We start from the raw sequence: 18,382 nt of genomic DNA, 5'->3' as shown, positions 1-18,382 counted from the left end.
ATATTAAAGTGTAGGTTGGTGGAGAATCTATATATTAAGGAATATTACTAAATAACTGCCCCTGGGTTTGTGATGTCAGGAGTAAATAATTTTTATTTACTGTTTACATAAATACTTCTAGATTCTGGTTTTTAATTTATCACATTTATTATTATTATTATTTGTATATGTGTGTGTGTATGTGTGAGTGTGCACTCATGCCCTGGTACACATAGGAAATCAGAGAACCACTTTGTAAGTAAAAATAAAATCTTTTTATAATGGAAACGTTCAACATATACAAAAATTTGGATAGTTTTCGATATTCAGTGCATGTCTCTTTCCTAGGAGAAGTGGGTAATTATTAATAATATATCAGCTGCATCGAAGGTAAAACTGTGCCAACTGGGTTTGAACTGAGCTGTCACTAATCTCACCATGAATCTTTCATTCCAGGCTACTGAATTCAGCCACTGGAAGAACGTCTTATTTATCATTCAGTTTCTTCTTTCCTGTCTTTTGGGGTAAGATGCTATACATGAGCAGAAGAGTTGGTCAATAGTATCTCTTGACAAGTCAGATCTAAATATGTCCTCTGTCTGTCTGCCTGCTCTGCCAGAACCCTGTTTCCTGTGTTTCTCTTGACTTTCTCTGGACAGTGCACCCAACCCCACTGCACACACATGGGTAGAAGATGTTTTAAAAAAATGTGTTTGTGCTGGAAGTACAGACTTCATATTCTTGTTGGTCCAAACATTTCAATGTCATAGCTATTAATGGAGGTCAGACAGAGTGCTAGGTCCCCTGGGACTGGAGGTACAGGCATTGTGAGTCCCCGCATGGATAGTAAGACCTGAACCCAGGTCCTCTGTAAGAGCAGCCAGTGCTCTTAACCAGTGAGCCATCTCTAGCTTCCGTTAACTCTTTCTTTAACTTTATTGGATTTAGTAGTTATTCTGTTGATGGAATTCTTAATTTATTATTATTATTATTATTATTATTATTATTATTATTATTATTATTATTATGTGTTTGTATGTGTGTATGTAAGTGTCCATATACCCACTGTGGAAGTTCAGTCCTGGATTTGCCATTTACTAGCTCTGGATAAGCTGCTTAGCCTTGTCTTTTCATGAGGCTAGGATGCGCATACTGCAAGATTTAATTATAAAGCAGACTTAGGACTTGCTAAACACACAGAAAGGACTCAGTATGAAATGCTAAACTGTGCCCTGTGGGTGTGCCTATAGTTCCATCACCTGAGAGGCGGTGGCCGGAGATTCTCAGAGCTTATGGCCAGACTGAGCTAGAAGGAGGGGAAGAAAACAAAAAAGAAAAGAAACACTCTTGTGGTTGCTAATATCCCTTTCTTGGTTTCGTTTTGGCCTTTTTTTTTGAGAGCGGGTCTTATGTTATCCCAGGCTTGTGTTCTGGCTGTCCTGATTCCACCTCCTGAGTGTTGGGATCACAGGATCTCACCACCATGCTCTTCTGTTGAAATTGCTGAGTTTGGTTGTCTGCTTTCCCCAGATTGTCATGGTTTTTCTACTCTTTCATGTACTTTGCCCTCTTTTGTTAAGTTTTCATTCCAAAACTGCTAGAAGAAAGCTCCAGCTTTGGCATATTAGATTTTCGAATTTCTGCTTCCTTGAGGATGCTTAGTTAAAAGTTGTCACAATCAGCTGTTTTGCTTCTCCAGAACCTCAAAAGTGACTGTTCAGACCACTGGCCACTGACTAGGGCTGTGCACGCAGTAGGCATCTCAGGTTCAGTGTCAGGTACATCCCAGGGGGACCCAGAGAGCCAGCTCCAGCGTCTTGGTTGATTTCACCACTTTCAAGTCTGTTTTCCAGGCTGGAGAGTTGGCTCAGTGGTTAAGAGCATTGCCTGCTCTTCCAGGGGTTCCGGGTTCAGTTCCCAGCGACCACGTGGTGGCTCTCAACCATCTGTGGTGAGGGTCTGGTGCCCTCTTCTGGCCTGCAGGCATATACACAGACAGAATGTTGTATACATAATAAATAAATAAAATATTTAAAAAAAAAAACAAACAAAAAAAAACAAAAACAAAAAAAATCAAGTCTGTTTTCCAAACTTCTTTTTCTCAACCACCAGACCTTTATTGAACTTATAATTAAAAAATATTACATTAAAATTTACTTTACAATTTAACATTTACTTATTCAGTGTGTGTGTATGCCTGTGCGTATGTGTGTCTGTGTGTGTGTCTGTCTGTGTTAGTGTGTGTAAGTGTGTGCACATACCCACATGCTGCCTTCGTATGAACGTGGAATTTATTCTCTTCTTTCACCATATCCATCCCAGGGATTGAACATAGGCTGTCAGGCTTGGAGGCAAGGGCCTTTACCTGCTGAGCTGTCTCACTGGACTTTACAACATTTTGAATAAGCTTGTTACAAAGCCAGTAGAATGTTGAAAGGGTAGGTGTTTGATTTCCCTTTGAGTTATGGTGAGGTTTTCTCATAGGCTGTGAGGGCTGAGTGTGGAAGGTGAGATGGACCATGGGAGCTCAAATAATCAGTGCATGCAGGCTGAGTCACAGGTTGGCAGCCTCAATCTGAAAAAGGCCACTCTGGCCGGGCGGTGGTGGCGCACGCCTTTAATCCCAGCACTCGGGAGGCAGAGGCAGGCGGATCTCTGGGAGTTCGAGGCCAGCCTGGTCTACAAGAGCTAGTTCCAGGACAGGCTCCAAAGCTACAGAGAAACCCTGTCTCGAAAAACCAAAAAAAAAAAAAAAAAAAAAAAAAAAAAAAAGGCCACTCTGCCAAGAGATTACAGTTTCACTTCATTCCTTTAGCCGCGGGTACCGGTTTCCTGTGGTTCAAATGGATTACCCTAATCCATTTCTAAACTGTCACAGGACCTTTGATCTCCCTGAGGAACAATATGCTCTATAATAGAAAGACAAAGGCATCAGACTTCCCTACTCAGAGTGCCCAGAGTTGTTTGGCTCCTCCCCCTGCCTCTCTCTCACACACTTCTGCTTTTTGAATTTTCAGCATGTACTTCTAAAGAGGCAGCTCAGAAGGATGGGTTCTGAGGACAGCTTGCACACAGGACACAGGTATCTGCATGGTCTCTTGATAAGGCAGATTTTTTTCTTTTGTTTTGTTTTTGTTTTTCGAGACAGGGTTTCTCTGTGTAAACCTGGCTGTCCTGGAACTCGCTCTGTAGATCAGGCTGGCCTCAAACTCACAGATATATCCACCTGCCTCTGCCTCCTGAGTGCTGGGATTAAAGGCGTGTGGCACCACCACGAGGCTGATGAGGCAAATCTTTTTTTATTCTTTCTTTCTTTCTTTCTTTCTTTCTTTCTTTCTTTCTTTCTTTCTTCCTTCCTTCCTTCCTTCCTTCCTTCCTTCCTTCCTTCCTTCCTTCCTTCCTACCTACCTACCTATTATTGTTTCTATTGAGCTATACATTTTCTTCTGCTCCCCTCGTTTCCTCCCTCTCTCCTCCTCCCTTCTCCCGTGACCCAATAAGCAGACCTTAATAGAACATCAAAGCTTCAGAAAGGCACACCATGGTCAGCCTGTTCCCTTGGTCTCTTTAGCACATTTTAGAGTCTTCCCAGAGCAGGAGTAGCCGGGATTATTTGAAATTCTTTGAACTGCAGAGAATAATGCACTTAGGTTCCCAGTAGAAAAACCAAATTCAAACCTAGCTTTCCCTACCACACACTCACCACACAGGTCGCTTCTGCAACCTAGGAAGCCCAAGGGATTTCTCCTCACAAGCGTGTAAGTTGTTCTGCAGAGGATACCCAGCTGGTGTCCTCCGGTTCAGTTCAGTTCTGACAGATCTACCTAGAGGTAGTGCCAGATCCTGGACCACTCAGGACCAGTTGGAGTCCAGCACTTCTCTCTCTCCCTCTCTCTCTCTCTCTCCCTCTCTTTCTCCTCCCCCCTCTCCTCCCCCCCTTCCTGTCTTCCCCGCTCCACATTGTGTGTGCTGTCCCCCAACCGTGTGTGTGGCCCAAATACAAAGGTCAGAACCATTCCAGGATGTACATTTACCAAAGTTGTTCACCTTGTTCCTTAGAGACAGGGTCTCTTATTGGCCTGGAAGTCACTGACCCAGCTAGACTGGCTGGCCATCAAGCCCTAGGGATCCACCCCTTTTTCAGTGCTGAGGTTATAAGTACACTACCAAGCCCAGATTCCCCCCACACCCCCACACAAGTTTTAGAGATAGGACCCAGGTCCTTGAGCACTGTACCAACTGAGTTGTCTTCCAGCCCGTAAGTCCAGGACTTCCAGAGCATTGGCTAAAACTGGGGTTCTCTTAACACCTTCGTGCCCAAGCCATTTGCTAGAACAGCTCTCAAAAGTCATAAAGAAAACACCAGATACCCTGAAGCTTGTTATAAAGGATAGTTTAAAGGATACAGATGAGCAGATAGAGGGGAAAATGCAGAGAGACTTAGGAGTGTCAACCATGGAGGTGGGGTACAGCACTCTCCTAGTGAATGCAGAGAGACTTGGGAGGGTCAACCGTGGAGGTGGGGTACGCCACTCACCTGGTGAATGCAGGGTTCATCCTTGCTTCCCTTTTTGTAAATCCCCAAGTGCTCGGTTGCCACGGCACAGGCAGGATTGAAATGTGCACCGTGGTGTGGAAATACAGTTGACAGACAAGCCACGTCTGGAAAAGCCTTTCTGTTCAGATGTTCCCCACACTCTGTCTGGAGCTTCCTTTCTTCTAGGTGTGGGACCCCCCTTCAGAAATGGGGTTCTTATGATCCCAGACAAGTCAGAGAGTTTCTTTAGGGTCAGCTCCAAGAGAGAAGGAGGAGAAAGATGGAAGTATAAGCCTCCTCTCAGGAGAGGAGGAGGAGAGATTCTGGTTTCTATGACCTACTTGTGACCGTGGGTATTGAGCATGGAATCAAAGATGAGGAGACACTCTTCTCCCTGCTGTTACTCGCTGTTGGTGGCAGGAGAGCAAGACGGCTGTCACACGGCGCCTGTAGTAAAGCAGAGAGAGATGACTACAGATGATGGCCCTGCTTCTTTATATTCAGTCTGGGACTGAAGCCTAAGGGATTGTGCTGCTCACATCCAGGGCGGGTCTTCCCTTCCATTAAAGTTAAACCTTTCTGGAAATTCCCTCACAGAAATGTCCGGTAGCACCTTCTGTGTTGATCTTAAGTTTAGTCATATTGACAGGATCGATCCCCACAACACCATTACATCCACCTGCAGCTGTGTAAATTGGCCTTTATGGTCTAAACATGCGCACCACACTGGTGTATGTGCGGCTTGTGTTGTATGGAACTCAGAAATAAGTAGATAAATAAATACAAGCAGAAAGCAAGTGATGTGATTTGCTATGTGTGCTGGATAGTTTTATCCAACCCGACACAAGCTACAGTTATCTGAATGGAGGGACCTCAATTGAGAAAATGCTTCTGTGAGATCTGGCTGTAGGGCATTTTCTTAACTAGTGATTGATGGGGGAGGTCCCAGCTCATTGTGGGCGGTGCCATCCCTGGGCTGGCGGTCCTGGGTTCAATAAGAAAGCAGGTTGAGCAAGCCAGTAAGCAACACTCCTCCATGGTGTCTGGATCAGCTCCTGCCTCCGAGTTCCTGTCCTGTTTGTGTTCCTGTCCTGACTTCTTTCAGTGATGAACAGAGCTGTGGAAGTGTGAGCTGAATAAACCCTTTCCTCCCCAAGTATCTCTGGTCATGGTGTTTCATCACAGCAATAATAACTCTAAGTAAATCACCATGTAGGAATTAATTAAGGCTCTTTTAGATCAAGGGCTTGGTCTTTTCCAATGCCCTAGAAATGTTTCTTTAAAAATAATTTATAGTGTGTGTGTGTGTCTGTGTAGATATGCTCATGTGTGTACGTGTGTCTGAAGCCAGTGGTTGACATCAGGTATCTCCTCCATCTCTCTCCACCTTGCTTGTTGACAAAGGGTCTCCCACTGAACCTAGAGTTCCCTGATTTGGCTATACTGGGTGACCAGCAAGCCCAAAGACCCTCTTTCCGTCTCCTAGTCCTGGGATTACATGCGTGAACCGTTCCACCTGGATTTTTTTTTTTTAACATGTATGCTCAATATCACAACACAAGACCTCATCCTTGCCTAGAAAACACTTTACAAGCTGAGCCCTATTTAAAAATAATTTCTAAAGCAAGCAAACAAACAAAAAACCAAAACTGGGCGGTGGTAGCACACACCTTCAATCCTAGCACTCAGGTGGCAGAGGCAAGTGGGACCTCTGTGAGTTCAAGGCCAAGGCCAGCCTGGTCTATGGAGCGAGTTCCAGGACAGCTAGAGCTACACAGAGAAACCCTGTTTTGAAAAACAAAAAGGAAACAAAATTCTCCTTCTCTGAGGACATCTAGTGGGCATATTGAGAAGTGCAGCCTCTCTAACTGTTAGGAAGGACTAGGGTTCATTACCAGCAACTGGAGTTTGTTATCCAGAGATCCCCGCCTAGTGGGTTTATTGAGAAGTGCAGCCTCTCTAACCCTGTTAGGAAGGATTGGGGTTCGTTACCAGCAACTGCAGTTTGTTAGCCAGAGATCCCGCCTCTAGCTCAGTGAAGCGATGAGTGAATGTCCTGGCTGCCCAGACTCCTGGCAGATGGGTAATGGCATCTCGGGTCTCCATCTACTGAGTCAGCAGGCGGGCCAAGGTGTTTTCTAGAGTGGCCTGACAAAACTAATAACATTTCTATCAAAATGACATTTTTATAGGCATGGTGTTGCATGCCCTTAATCTAAGTACTTGGAAAACAGAGGGAGGATCTCTCTGAATTTAAGGCCAGCCTTGTCTACCCAGTGAGTTCCACGCCAGCTGGGGCTACATAGCAAGACCTGCTCTGTCTCTAAATAAATAAATAAATAAAAATAAAATACATAAAAATTCAGTGGGTCAGCAAAAACAAAGACAAAAGACTTCCCCCAACCAAAAAAAAAAAAAAAAAAAAAAGCCTCTTGACAATAGAAAGGGGAATAACTGAGAAGGGGGTAGTGGGAGCGGAATATGATCAAAATACGCTGTATACTGTATGAATATGTCATAATGAAACGTGGAATTGATACATCTTGATAAATTCTTTTCTTCCCCTCTCTTGTGGACACACGGATGAGAAATGTAGGGCGCCTAATCAGGTTTGGCTTATGCACACCTGAGCCTATTGTGAAAAAAACCCTAATGATGGATGTCGAGATGCAGGTTCTAGAACCGTCACGACAGCCGGAAAAGGTCAGCACTCAAGCTGTTTTTCTCCCGCCCTCAGGTTTCTGCTGATGTACGCCACAGTTCTGTGCAGCTATTACAACTCAGCTCTGACCACAGCAGTGGTTGGAGCTATCAAGGTAAGTGATGGAGCCATGCACTGGACATTTGGGTGGGACCAGATGGAAGCTGTCTGTGGAAAGCTGTTTGTGCTGTGGACAGAGATGTAGCAAGTGTGGAGGCTTGTGATTCCCTCAGGGGGTCTATGTGATCCCTCTGCTGATCTGGCATGTGAGTGAGGTTGCTAAGTCAAAAAGGTAAGAGACTATTGCTTTAAAATTGGAATCAGGTGAGGGCATACTTTGGAGAAAAACAAGTAATAACTGGAAAGAAAAATAATCCAAATACCCGTGATCACTTTGTTGTCTGGAATTTGGTTGGCTGGGGGAACCTGCCCTCTGAGAAGACAAACTCTCCCGAAGGAAGTTTTCAGTGACGCCTTTGCTCCTTGATAAAGCAATGAACTTGGACTGTTAGATTGGCGCAAAGGTGTCTGTGTATGCTTGTGTGCATTTGGAAACACACGCTCTTGAATAGACAATTGTCTGAATTCCAGTCCACACTTTCCTATTCACACAGGCTCCTAGAGTAAGTGAGCAAATCTTACCTACTTCATCCAGTGACTTCCTCAAATAGCTTGCACTGAGTTCTGCTTCGTATTTAGCTGACTGCCCTGTTCAGGTTGGGGATGATGGGAATAAGATATCTGGTGCAGTGATGGTATAAAGATGGGAGCTGGCATGCAGACTACAATGCCACTCTCCCAGCTGGAATGGCGTTTTGCCTGGAGTGCAGAAGGGATGAGTTTTCGGTTATTACATTTTAGTTGACTTCATCTATTCCTAAAGCTGTAAGTCATTAGGGCTTCCACGCAAGCCTCTGTACAAAGTAACCTGAGTGTCTGGCTTCAGGTTTCGCACGTCTGCATTTCCGCTGAAGTTCCTTTCAGTGATGAGCCCCCTTTCTTTGCAGAATGTATCGGTTGCCTACATTGGGATGTTGGTTGGTGGAGACTACATTTTCTCTCTCCTAAACTTTATAGGGTTAAATATTTGGTAAGTGAACTCACAGTAAAGTAATGGACTTAACATGATTACCAGGTATATAAATAAGTGAAAAAGCAAAGAGAAAGGTTCTGTTTGTCACGCTGGGGATGGAACCAGAGCCACGTGTGTGCCAGTCAAGTAAGTGCTCTGCCCCCAAGCCACACCCCTGCTCTAGGCTCTTTGTGTTTGTAGGCATTGTTTTCCTGTGGTTTCTGGGGGACACTTGTCACAAAGAACCTCAGGACCGAGGTCTAATTCAGTTCACGCATTTCCTCCTGCCGTGTGGGTCTCGTTATCTGGTGGCCTTTGAAATGCTGTATCCTGAGGATGCCGGCTGGACTGTGATGCTTTTTAACACAGTTTTGGGTTCTGGACATGGGTATCATATACAGAATCATTGCATATATACTTTATTTAATAAAAATTGAGCACTTACTTTCTTCTTCTGTTCCAAACGTTTGTAGAGAAGAAATTCTCAATCCACAGCCCTGTGAGGGAAAAAACACAGAAATCTTAATAGTTGTGTGCAAATTAAGCTGATTGCAATTCTAAAAACATTGACAGCATCTATGGGATTTTTCACCTTCTCCTCCTCTCTCTTCAGCATGGCAGGAGGTTTAAGATACTCCTTTTTAACACTGAACAGCCAATTAAAACCTAAACAACCCATGGATGAAGAAAGCGTCCCTCTGGATCTGAAGAGCTAGGCTGGAAGGCAGAGTTGCAGGCCTAGGCAGGAGAGGTCAGCCCCAGCAAGAGTGGACAACCCGGAGATCCCACACCGGGGACAGTCACCTGCTTGGTCGGAGCACAAACAGGATTGTCTGCAAAACACAAAGAAAGCTACCTCATGTGTCTCTGCACAACGAGCCAAAGGATCCCAAGACACACAGCACAGAACCTTCCCCAACTAAGTGAAGCAAATCCAGCCACGGGGCCCTACACTGTGTGCTGAGGGGGATGTTTCAAGGGTGACTTTGCTTATCAGCACCTTGGCCTTAATTTCAAAGGTCCCAGCCAAAGCAAGTGCCAGGGAGAACTTTTTTTGTTGTTGTTGAAACATCTCTTTATTTTCATAAAAATAAATCAGTTTTGATTTAAACGATGCTGGTATGTTGTCTTCCAAGTCATCAAAGTGAAATAAAAAGCCATTTCTATTTATGCCTCACAGTGTGATTGTATTATGGTAGATAATACAGTCAATTGTTCAATGCCTAGGAAGACTCCTGGGGTGGAGGTGATGGCCCAGTGAGACTCTGAGCTTGATCTCTCGCACCCATATAGAAAGCCAGGCATGGCGCATACCTATGTCTGCCTCAGCTCTGGGAAGACAGGGTTATGCATATCCTGGGACTATGGCCAGCCGGTCGAGAGAGAGAGAGAGAGAGAGAGAGAGAGAGAGAGAGAGAGAGAGAGAGAGAGAGTCTCAAAACGTAAGGTGGAGAACGGGTGAGGAAGACACCCATCATCACGCTCGTGTCTCCATACACACATGTACATGTGTGCACAACATGTCCACACACATTTATCCCTCCCTACGTATGCATTACTCCACCTTGAAGGAACAAGGAAATACTCCCTTTAGGACAAATGTTGGGAAAACTTGGCAAAAACCAAAAAAGTCCTCAGTACATCCCCTTATTCTTGGACGTTTGAATGTATGGTCCCCAGTTGGGTGGCCTTACTGGAGGAAGTGTGTCACTAGGGTGGGCTTTGAGGTTTCAAAGGCTCCGGCCATTTCAGGTTTGCTCTCTGAGCTTCCTGTTTGCAGTGTGATGAGCTCTCAGCTGTTCCTGCCATCATGTCTGCTGCCTGCTATCATGGTTCCCTGCTGTGATGACCTCTCTGGAACTGAAGGCCCAAGTAAACTTTTTCTTCTATTAGTTGCCTTAGTCGTGTTTCTGTTGTTGTTTGGGTCTTGTTGTTTGTTTTTTAATCAAAACAACAAAGAAGGGGCTGATGCAAGTGGCTAATCTGTCTCGTTCTGCCCAGTGCTTCCCCCAGGTGTATTCAATATAGTACAAATAATAAAAACCCAGAGACAGCTATTGGGGTTCAACCTGAAGATCAGAAAAGCAAAAAGCAAAGCAGCCAGCCACGAGAGGGACCTTTTACCTCTGCCAAATCTTCAGACCAAAAGGGCAAGATTCTGTCTCCACAAATACTCAAATTACACACTCCACTGAGTTCCTATCTCTTCCCCTTTATGTTTCTCTTTCTGCCCAGCCATATCGCTCCTGTCTCCACCTTCCTGGTGCTGGGAGTAAAGGTGTGTGATACCAAGTGCTGGGATCACCTTGGTGTGAGCTCTGTTTCTCTTTCAGACAGATTCAATCTCGTGTAGTCCAGGGTAGCCTTGAACTCACAGAGATCCATCTGCCTCTGTCTCCTGAGTCCTGGGATTAAAGGTATGTGCCACCACTCCCTGGCCTGTATGGCTGACTAGTATAGCTGCTTTGCCCTCTGATCTTCAGGCAAGCTTCATGTACTAAAACACAAATAATATATCACTACAATTCAAGGGAATTTGAAAGTTACAATGTGTGTGACTTTACTGAATTAACTCCCCAGCCCCACTGGCAACAACTAAGTTTATAGAAGCGGAGCCAGAGGTAGTAGCAACTGAGGGAATATGCTTCCAACTACTAAATACAATTGTTGTGGTAGGTGTGTATATACATGTGCCATGACTGTGGGCATCAGAAGACAACTTTGTGGAGCTAGCTTTAAAAGCCATTCACTTTCCTGTGGGTTCTAAGGATTGAACTTGGATCAAGTGCCTTCTCCCATTGCCCTCTTGTCAGCCCAAGGACAGGATCTCACTGTGTAGTCTGGTCCCGTTGGAGTGAAAAACACCCTGGCAGAAGCAATTTCATGGAGAAAGGGTTTGTTTGGCTTACAGATGATGGGCAAGTCTTGATGACAAGAGTTGAGTTGGTCATGGACCTATAGTCAAGGGGCAGAAAGTCGTGGAGGGAGGCTTTCTCCTTTTTACAAAGTCTGGCACCCCAGCCCATGGAATTATCACCCGCATTCAGAGTGGGTCTCCCCAAATTAATTAACCTAATCTAGATGACCCCACAGGCATGCTCAGAAGCTTGTCCCAGACGGTTCTAGATCTTGTCAAGTTGACGGTGTTGACTGTCACAATGCCCCATTTGCCTATTCTCTCAGCCATTGATCCCCTTGGGGTGTTTATATCTTTAGGATTTTGGTGATTGGTGACACTCTAAATACAGAAGTACAAATACGTCTTCAAAACCCTGATCTCAGGTGCACATTCATAATCACAGCACTCTGGAGGTTGAGGCCAGCCTGGGGGCACAGCAACACCCTGCCTCAAAAAGTAGAAGGCCACGTTTTCAATTATGTTTGGATTTATACACAGTAGTGGAATTCTAGTTAATTTGTTTTCAAGACAAGGTTTCTCTGTATAGCTCTGGTTGTCCCGGAATTCATACTGTGGTCTAGGCTAGCCTCAAACTCAGAGAACTGCCTGCCTCAACCTCCTGAGTCCTGGGATTAAAGGTGTGTGTCACCAGGCCCAGCTCTAGTTTTAATTTTTTAGGATCTGATGATACATTGTACTCTTTTCACAGTTACTGTGAAGTTTCTCATCTTTCACAAAACACATTTTGGCTTTGTTTTTCAGTAGTAACCATCCTGATGGATTTTTGACTTGGACCTTTAATGCCCTAATTCTTCTGTTTCTGTTCAGGAAGGAGCAGGCCTCCCATGGGTGTCAACAAAGCAGAATCATTAGGTCATACTTCAAAAATCTTTACTTCACAAAATTGAAAAATCTAAAGAAATGGACAACTTTCTTAATAGGTACCACATACCAAAATTAAATCAAGATCAGATAAACATAAATAGACTTATAAACCCTAAGGAAAAGGAACCAGTCATTAAAGGGCTCCCAACCAAAAAGAAAAGCCCAGGGCCAGATGGTTTCAGGGTAGAATTCTACCAGAATTTTGATGAAGAGCTAATACCTTTATTCCTCAAATGGTTCCTCACAATAGAAACAGAAGGAGCACTGCTAAATTATTTTTATGAGTCACCCTGATACTCAAACCATACAAAGACGCAACAAAGATAATTGTAAACCAATTTCCCTCATGAACATTGATGCTAAAATACTCAATAAAATACTAGCAAACCAAATCCAAGAACACACCAAAAAGGTCACCCACCATGATCAAGTAGGTTTCATCCCAAAGATACAATAAATATCTGTCATGTACCCCTTTTTGTTTCTGATTTTGTTTATTTGGGTATTCTCTCTGGACATTTCCTGGATGTTTTGTGTTAGAATTTTTTTGGATTTAGCAGTTTTTTTGACTAATGAATTTATTCCTTGATCATATCTTCAGTGCCTGAGATCTCTCTGTCTTTTAGTTAGTTTGGATAAGGGTTTTGTCTATCTTGTTGACTTTCTCAAAGAACCAACTCTGATCCATTCATTCTTTGTGTTGTTCTCCTTGTTTCTATTTTATCGATTTCAGTCCTGAGTTTATTTCTTGCTGTCCTCTCCTCTAGGGTGCTTTTTCTTCCTTTTGTTCTAGAGCTTTCCGGGGTGCTGTTAAGTCACTAGTGTGAGATCTTTCTTTATTCAGGCACTTAGTGCTATGAACTTTCCTCTTACCACTTCTTTCGTTGTATCCCAGAAGTCTTGGTATGTCGTGCCTTCATTTTCATTGAATTCTAGGACGTCTTTAATTTCTTAATTTCTTCTTCTTCTTCTTCTTTTTTTTTTTTTTGTTTGTTTTTCGAGACAGGGCTTCTCTGTGGTTTTGGAACCTGTCCTGGAACTAGCTCTTATAGATCAGGCTGGTCTCGAACTCACAGAGATCCGCCTACCTCTGCCTTCCGAGTGCTGGGATTAAAGGCATGCGCCACCACCGCCCGGCTCTCTTAATTTCTTCTTTGACCCAGTGGTAATTCAGTTGAGAGTTGTTTAGTTTCCATGAATTTGTAGGCTTTCTGTAGTTTGTGTTGTTATTGAACTCTAATTTTAACCCATCGTGATTTGATAAGATACAGGGGATTATTCCAAATATTTTGCATCTGTTGAGACTTGCTTTGTGACCGAGTATATGATCAATTTTGGGGAAGGTTCCATGAGGTGCTGAGAAGAAGGTATATTATTTTGTGTTTGGATAAAATGTAGATACCTGTTAGGTTCATTTGAGTCATAATGTCTGTGAGTTCCATCATTTCTCTTTTTAGTTTCTTTCTGGTGACAGTGGGGCATTGAAGTCTTTCACTATTAATGTGTGGGGTTTGATGTGCTATATAGAGCTATATTAAGCTCTATATAATATATATATATTACTAGATAACAAATGTGGATGCCCTTGTATTTGGGGCACAGATGTTCAAAAGTGAGACATCATCTTGATAGATTTTTCCTTTGATGAGTTTGAAGTGTCCTTCTCTACCTCTTTTGATATATTTTGGGTTGAAGTTTATTTTGTTAGATTCTAGGATAGCTATACCAGGTTGCTTCTTAGGTTTGTTTTATTGGAAAATATTTTTCCAACCCTTTACTCTGGGGTAATGTCTATGTTTGATGTTGAGGTGTGTTTCTTGTATCTATTCTGTTAGCCTGTCTCTTTTTATTGGTTGACAGAGCTCATTGAAAACGAGATATATTACTGACCAGTGATTATTAATTCCTGTTATTTTGTTGTTGTTTTTGTTGGGGACGGGAAGAGAGAAAAAGAGAGAAGGGGGTTCTCTTCCTTGGTATTTGGTGTTGTGAGATTATCTATTGTTTGTGTTTTCGTGGGTGTAGCCAACCTCCTTGAATTGGAGTTGTCCTTCTATTACCTTCTGTAGGGCTATATTTGTGAATAGATAGTGTTTAAATTTGACTTTGTTATGAAATATCTTGTTTTCTACATCTATGGTGATTGAAAGTTTTGCTGGGTATAGTAGTCTGGGCTGGCATCTGTGTCTTTTAGAGTTTGAAAGAGTACTGTCCAAGACCTTCTGGCTTTTAGAATCTCCACTGAGAAGTCAGGTGTAATAGATCTGTCTTTATACGTTACTAGGCCTTTTTACTTTGCTATTCTTTATTTTGTATGTTAAATGTTTTGATTATTATGTAGCAAGGGGACATTTTTTTTGGGGGGGGGGATCCAGTCTTTGTGGTGTTCTGTAAGCTTCTTGTAGCTTTACGGGCATGTCCTTCTTTAGGTTGAGAAAGCTTTCTTCTATAATTTTGTTGAATACATTTTCTGTGCCTTTGAGTTGGTATTCTTCTTCTATCTCTGTTATTCTTATATTTGGTCTTTTCATGGTATCTCAGATTTCCTGGATGTTTTGTGTTAGAAATTTTTTGGATTTAGCAGTTTCTTTGACTAATGAATTTATTCCTCAATCATATCTTCAATGTCTGAGATCCTCTCTTCCATTTCTTGTATTCCATTGGTAATGCTTGCGTCTGTAGTTCTTGTTCACTTACCCAGATTTTCCATTTCCAGAATTCGGTTTATGTTTTCTTTATTGCTTCTGTTTAAATTTTCAAGTTTTTTTTTTGGGGGGGGAGAGCGGGGGATTTTCAAGACAGAGTTTCTCTGTGTAACAGTCTTAGCTGTCCTGGAACTAGTTCTTGTACACCAGGCTAGCCTCGAACTCACAGAGATCTGCCTGCCTCTGCCTCCTGAGTGCTGGAATTAAAGGTGTGCACCACCACCGCCCAGCTCAGTTTTCGAGTCTTGAACCATTTCCTTTGCCTGTTTGATTGTGTGTGTGTGTGTGTATGTGTGTTTTACTTTATTTAAGGGACAGTTTTTGTTTGTCTTTTCTTCGGTTTCTTTATGTGGACCCAGACGGACTCAAAGATCTGGCTGCCTTTGACTCCCTTGTTCTGAGATTAAAGGAGTGCACTGCCAGGCCTAGCTTTCCATTTCTTAATAATGTTGTTTCTTTTATTTCTTTGTTTTGTTTGTTTTTTGTTTTGAGACAAGGTCTCCTGTAATCAAGGATAGTTAAATTTATGATCCTTCTGCTTCCATCACTCAAGCTGGAATTACGGTTATGGACCACCGAGCCTGGCTTCTGTGGTGTTGGGGTTACGGTTATGGACACTGAGCCTGGCTTGTGTGGTGCTGGATTACAGTTATGTACACCGAGCCTGGCTTCTGTGGTGCTATCAAAACCAGATTTCAAGTGTTATCCAGGCGCTCTTCCAACTGAACTGCACTCATCCCTGCTCCTGCTTACTTTTTAAGGCTTCGAGACTATGACATAGGGGCTTCCAGACTGTTGTTAGAGAAACCTCTGGCATCCCTTCTGAAGTCAGAGACCAGAAATCACTCACTCATCAAATAAGTGAAAACAGCTTTGCTGTCTTTCAGCACTGTTCTCCTTATCTTGAAGTTTTATTTTTGGATTTCGTTCAGAAATGATTTTAAGACTTTGCCTCGTCTTCCACATATGGCCAGCAGAGGGCACCCTAAGAACAGCATTTGTATCAGGATGGCCCTTAGCCCTTTTCACTCTAGGGAGGCCTGTAGCAGATGAGAGCGCCAGTCAAGGTTCTGAATTAAGGTTAGGTGGGGTGTTGGGTGCATGAGGTGGTACCAACTAGACACCCGTGAAGATGAACCTCAGTGGCCTCTATCGAAGTGATCTGTGGCCACTTCTGCGAGGCATTTTCTGATCCCCAGAACCCACAGGAGAAGGAGCAAACTGACTCCTAAAAGTGGTCTTCTGACCTCTGTGTGGGCATAGATACCGCACTGTCCCCAGAGACACTTGGGCCCTTTCTTTTGGACATCAGGCTATTAAAACAATGGTCTCTGAGGAATTGAAGTCCCCCAGGAATCACATGTTGGGGAAGGAAAAGGCCGGAGCTTGTTTTCCAGGAAGATTTCAAACGTATGCGGGAAAGTTCTCTGAGACGTTGTTCTGAGCGCTGGGCAGAGTGGTAGCCTCTGATAGTTAGATCACCTTGCAGGGCAGACTAGAGCCCAGACAATGGTGGATGGAGGGTGAGCAGGATCCTGCTTGATCAGTATGCCTTACTGACGTGTAACTCTTGCTCACTATTTCAAACTAAGCCTGCTGGGGACTGAGGTCAGCCCACGGACAGTCAATCAAACCAAAGGTACTGAGCACGGAGACAGACTCCACACTGGGGAGACAATGGGCCATTTCATTTGATGTTTCTCTCGAGTTTGTTTTATGCCTTTCTCCCTTTGACTGATTTTAATTTGTCCTCACTGGATACTGCAGCAGCAGAGTTGGCCCCATCCCTCACACTATAGGCATGGACCTCACCTGGGCAGCACCTTAGAGCTGACCCTGTAGCTGGGATGCAGGTGGCTGGCCCTATGGGGCTGAGAGCAGGAGAGGTGGCTCTGCTCACCCTCATATGCCTCCTACAGTAATTGGGAGGGAGGACCCTGCCTCTCTCCTGTGCAAATCAGTAGCGCTAGCCCTGATGATGTGAGTGGCGGGGACCCGGATCTACAGAGGACCAGAGAGCAGGAAAACTAGCCTTGCTTCTTGCTGCAGGCTGCATTGGGTGAGCTAGCCAAGGCTGAAGAGCTCACCCAGGTAGTGATGATGAGGAAAAGCTGGTGAGCTGCCAACTCAGCTACCACCAGGGCCCAGAACCAGGGCTATGAGTTGGTCCACCCCAACATCCTCTAAATCTATGAACCGTGAAGCATGTGGAGCAATGAAGCATGTGAGGGGAAAAGCCTACAGATACAAAACAGCAGGATCTCCCTGACACGGGGCACAGCAGGATATCAAGAGAAGCTCTAATGAGAGCCCATCATTGATGATGTAGCGAAATCAGAGACCTCTAGCCAGTTCCATGACCCAAGACAATGAACCCTTGCAAGTAAAGACGAATGGACTAAAGGGTGAATTGTGTGATTCACAGCTTCCATGACAAGATTCATCTTTTGTTTGGTTTAGTTTTTGATTTTTCTTCTGAGTCTGATTTTGATCGAGAGGTTGTAAGGGCAGAGGGTGGGGAGATAAAGTAGAATCGAAATGCATGATATGAAATCCACAAAGAATCAAAAAAGTTTTTTTTTTTTTTTTTTTTTGGTTTTTTGAGACAGGGTTTCTCTGTGGTTTTGGAGCCTGTCCTGGAACTAGCTCTTGTAGACCAGGCTGGTCTCGAACTCACAGAGATCCGCCTGCCTCTGCCTCCCAAGTGCTGGGATTAAAGGCGTGCGCCACCACCGCCCGGCTCAAAAAAGTTTTTTTAAAAAAGATAAATAAAAAAGAAATAGGAAAGTCACTTGGAGATTAGAGATGGAGGGGCCGTTTAATACCATAAGGCACAGTGAAAAGCAGGAGCCATGTTCGTGTGCATGCCTATAATTCCAGCTGTTCCAGAGGTTAAAAGACAATACAGAATATCAGAGAAACAATTCTTTGAAAAGATAAAATTGGAAAACTTTTAGGCAAGTTAAACAAAAGAGAGAAGACCTCAATTTTTAAAAATTAGACATAAAGTAAGAATATTAATAGATACCACTGAAATCCAGAGGATTATTAAAAATGTATATCCTGATAAATTGTAAAACCTAGGAAAAATGGATATTTTTTTGACACATGTGAATCAAGAGAATATAAGCAACTCCAAAATTATAGTGAGCCTTGAAACTGGAGGAGCAACAGTCTCCCAATAAAGACAATCAAAGTACTTGGCAGATTAATTGCTGAATTGTACCAGCTCTCCAATGAAGAGCTAAGACTTTCTCATACTATCCCACAAAACTGGAAGGGAAGGAAGGAAGCTACAGTCACTCTGATGGCAGAACTGGGTGATGATATCACACACACAGAGAGCTACAGACATTTCCTTGATAAACACAGATGCAAAAATCCTCAGTAAAACACCAGCAACTCAAGTTAAATAACAGAAGAAAAAGCTAAAACCTCAGGAGTAAGGTGGTTTCACTCTAGGGATGCTGGAATAGCAAATGAGTTAATGTAATAGAGCCTAAAGAGCAGAATAAAGACAAGTTACATAATCATCTCAATGGATATAAAAAAGGTTTTGACAAAATTCAGCATCCTTCATGATTGAAAACTCTGAAGTAATTAG

At 43.4% G+C, this 18,382-nt stretch overlaps 1 protein-coding gene across 1 annotated transcript in view; it reads left to right on the top strand.

Moving 5' to 3' along the window:
* Positions 1-9,396, top strand: part of Slc35d2 (solute carrier family 35 member D2) — a 33,674-nt gene extending 24,278 nt beyond the window's left edge. Inside the window, exons 9-12 of the mRNA XM_057787711.1 lie at positions 436-503; positions 7,254-7,332; positions 8,225-8,307; positions 8,903-9,396. Of these exons, the coding sequence (XP_057643694.1) occupies positions 436-503; positions 7,254-7,332; positions 8,225-8,307; positions 8,903-9,005 (333 nt within the window). The 3' untranslated portion in view covers positions 9,006-9,396. The remainder of the gene's footprint in view (positions 1-435; positions 504-7,253; positions 7,333-8,224; positions 8,308-8,902) is intronic.
* The last annotated feature ends 8,986 nt before the right edge of the window (positions 9,397-18,382 follow it).

The sequence above is a fragment of the Chionomys nivalis genome, chromosome 13, assembly GCF_950005125.1.
Source record: "Chionomys nivalis chromosome 13, mChiNiv1.1, whole genome shotgun sequence".
Taxonomy (NCBI): domain Eukaryota; kingdom Metazoa; phylum Chordata; class Mammalia; order Rodentia; family Cricetidae; genus Chionomys; species Chionomys nivalis.
Note: the sequence above shows the minus strand (reverse complement) of the source record. Positions and strands in the feature narration are given on the sequence as shown.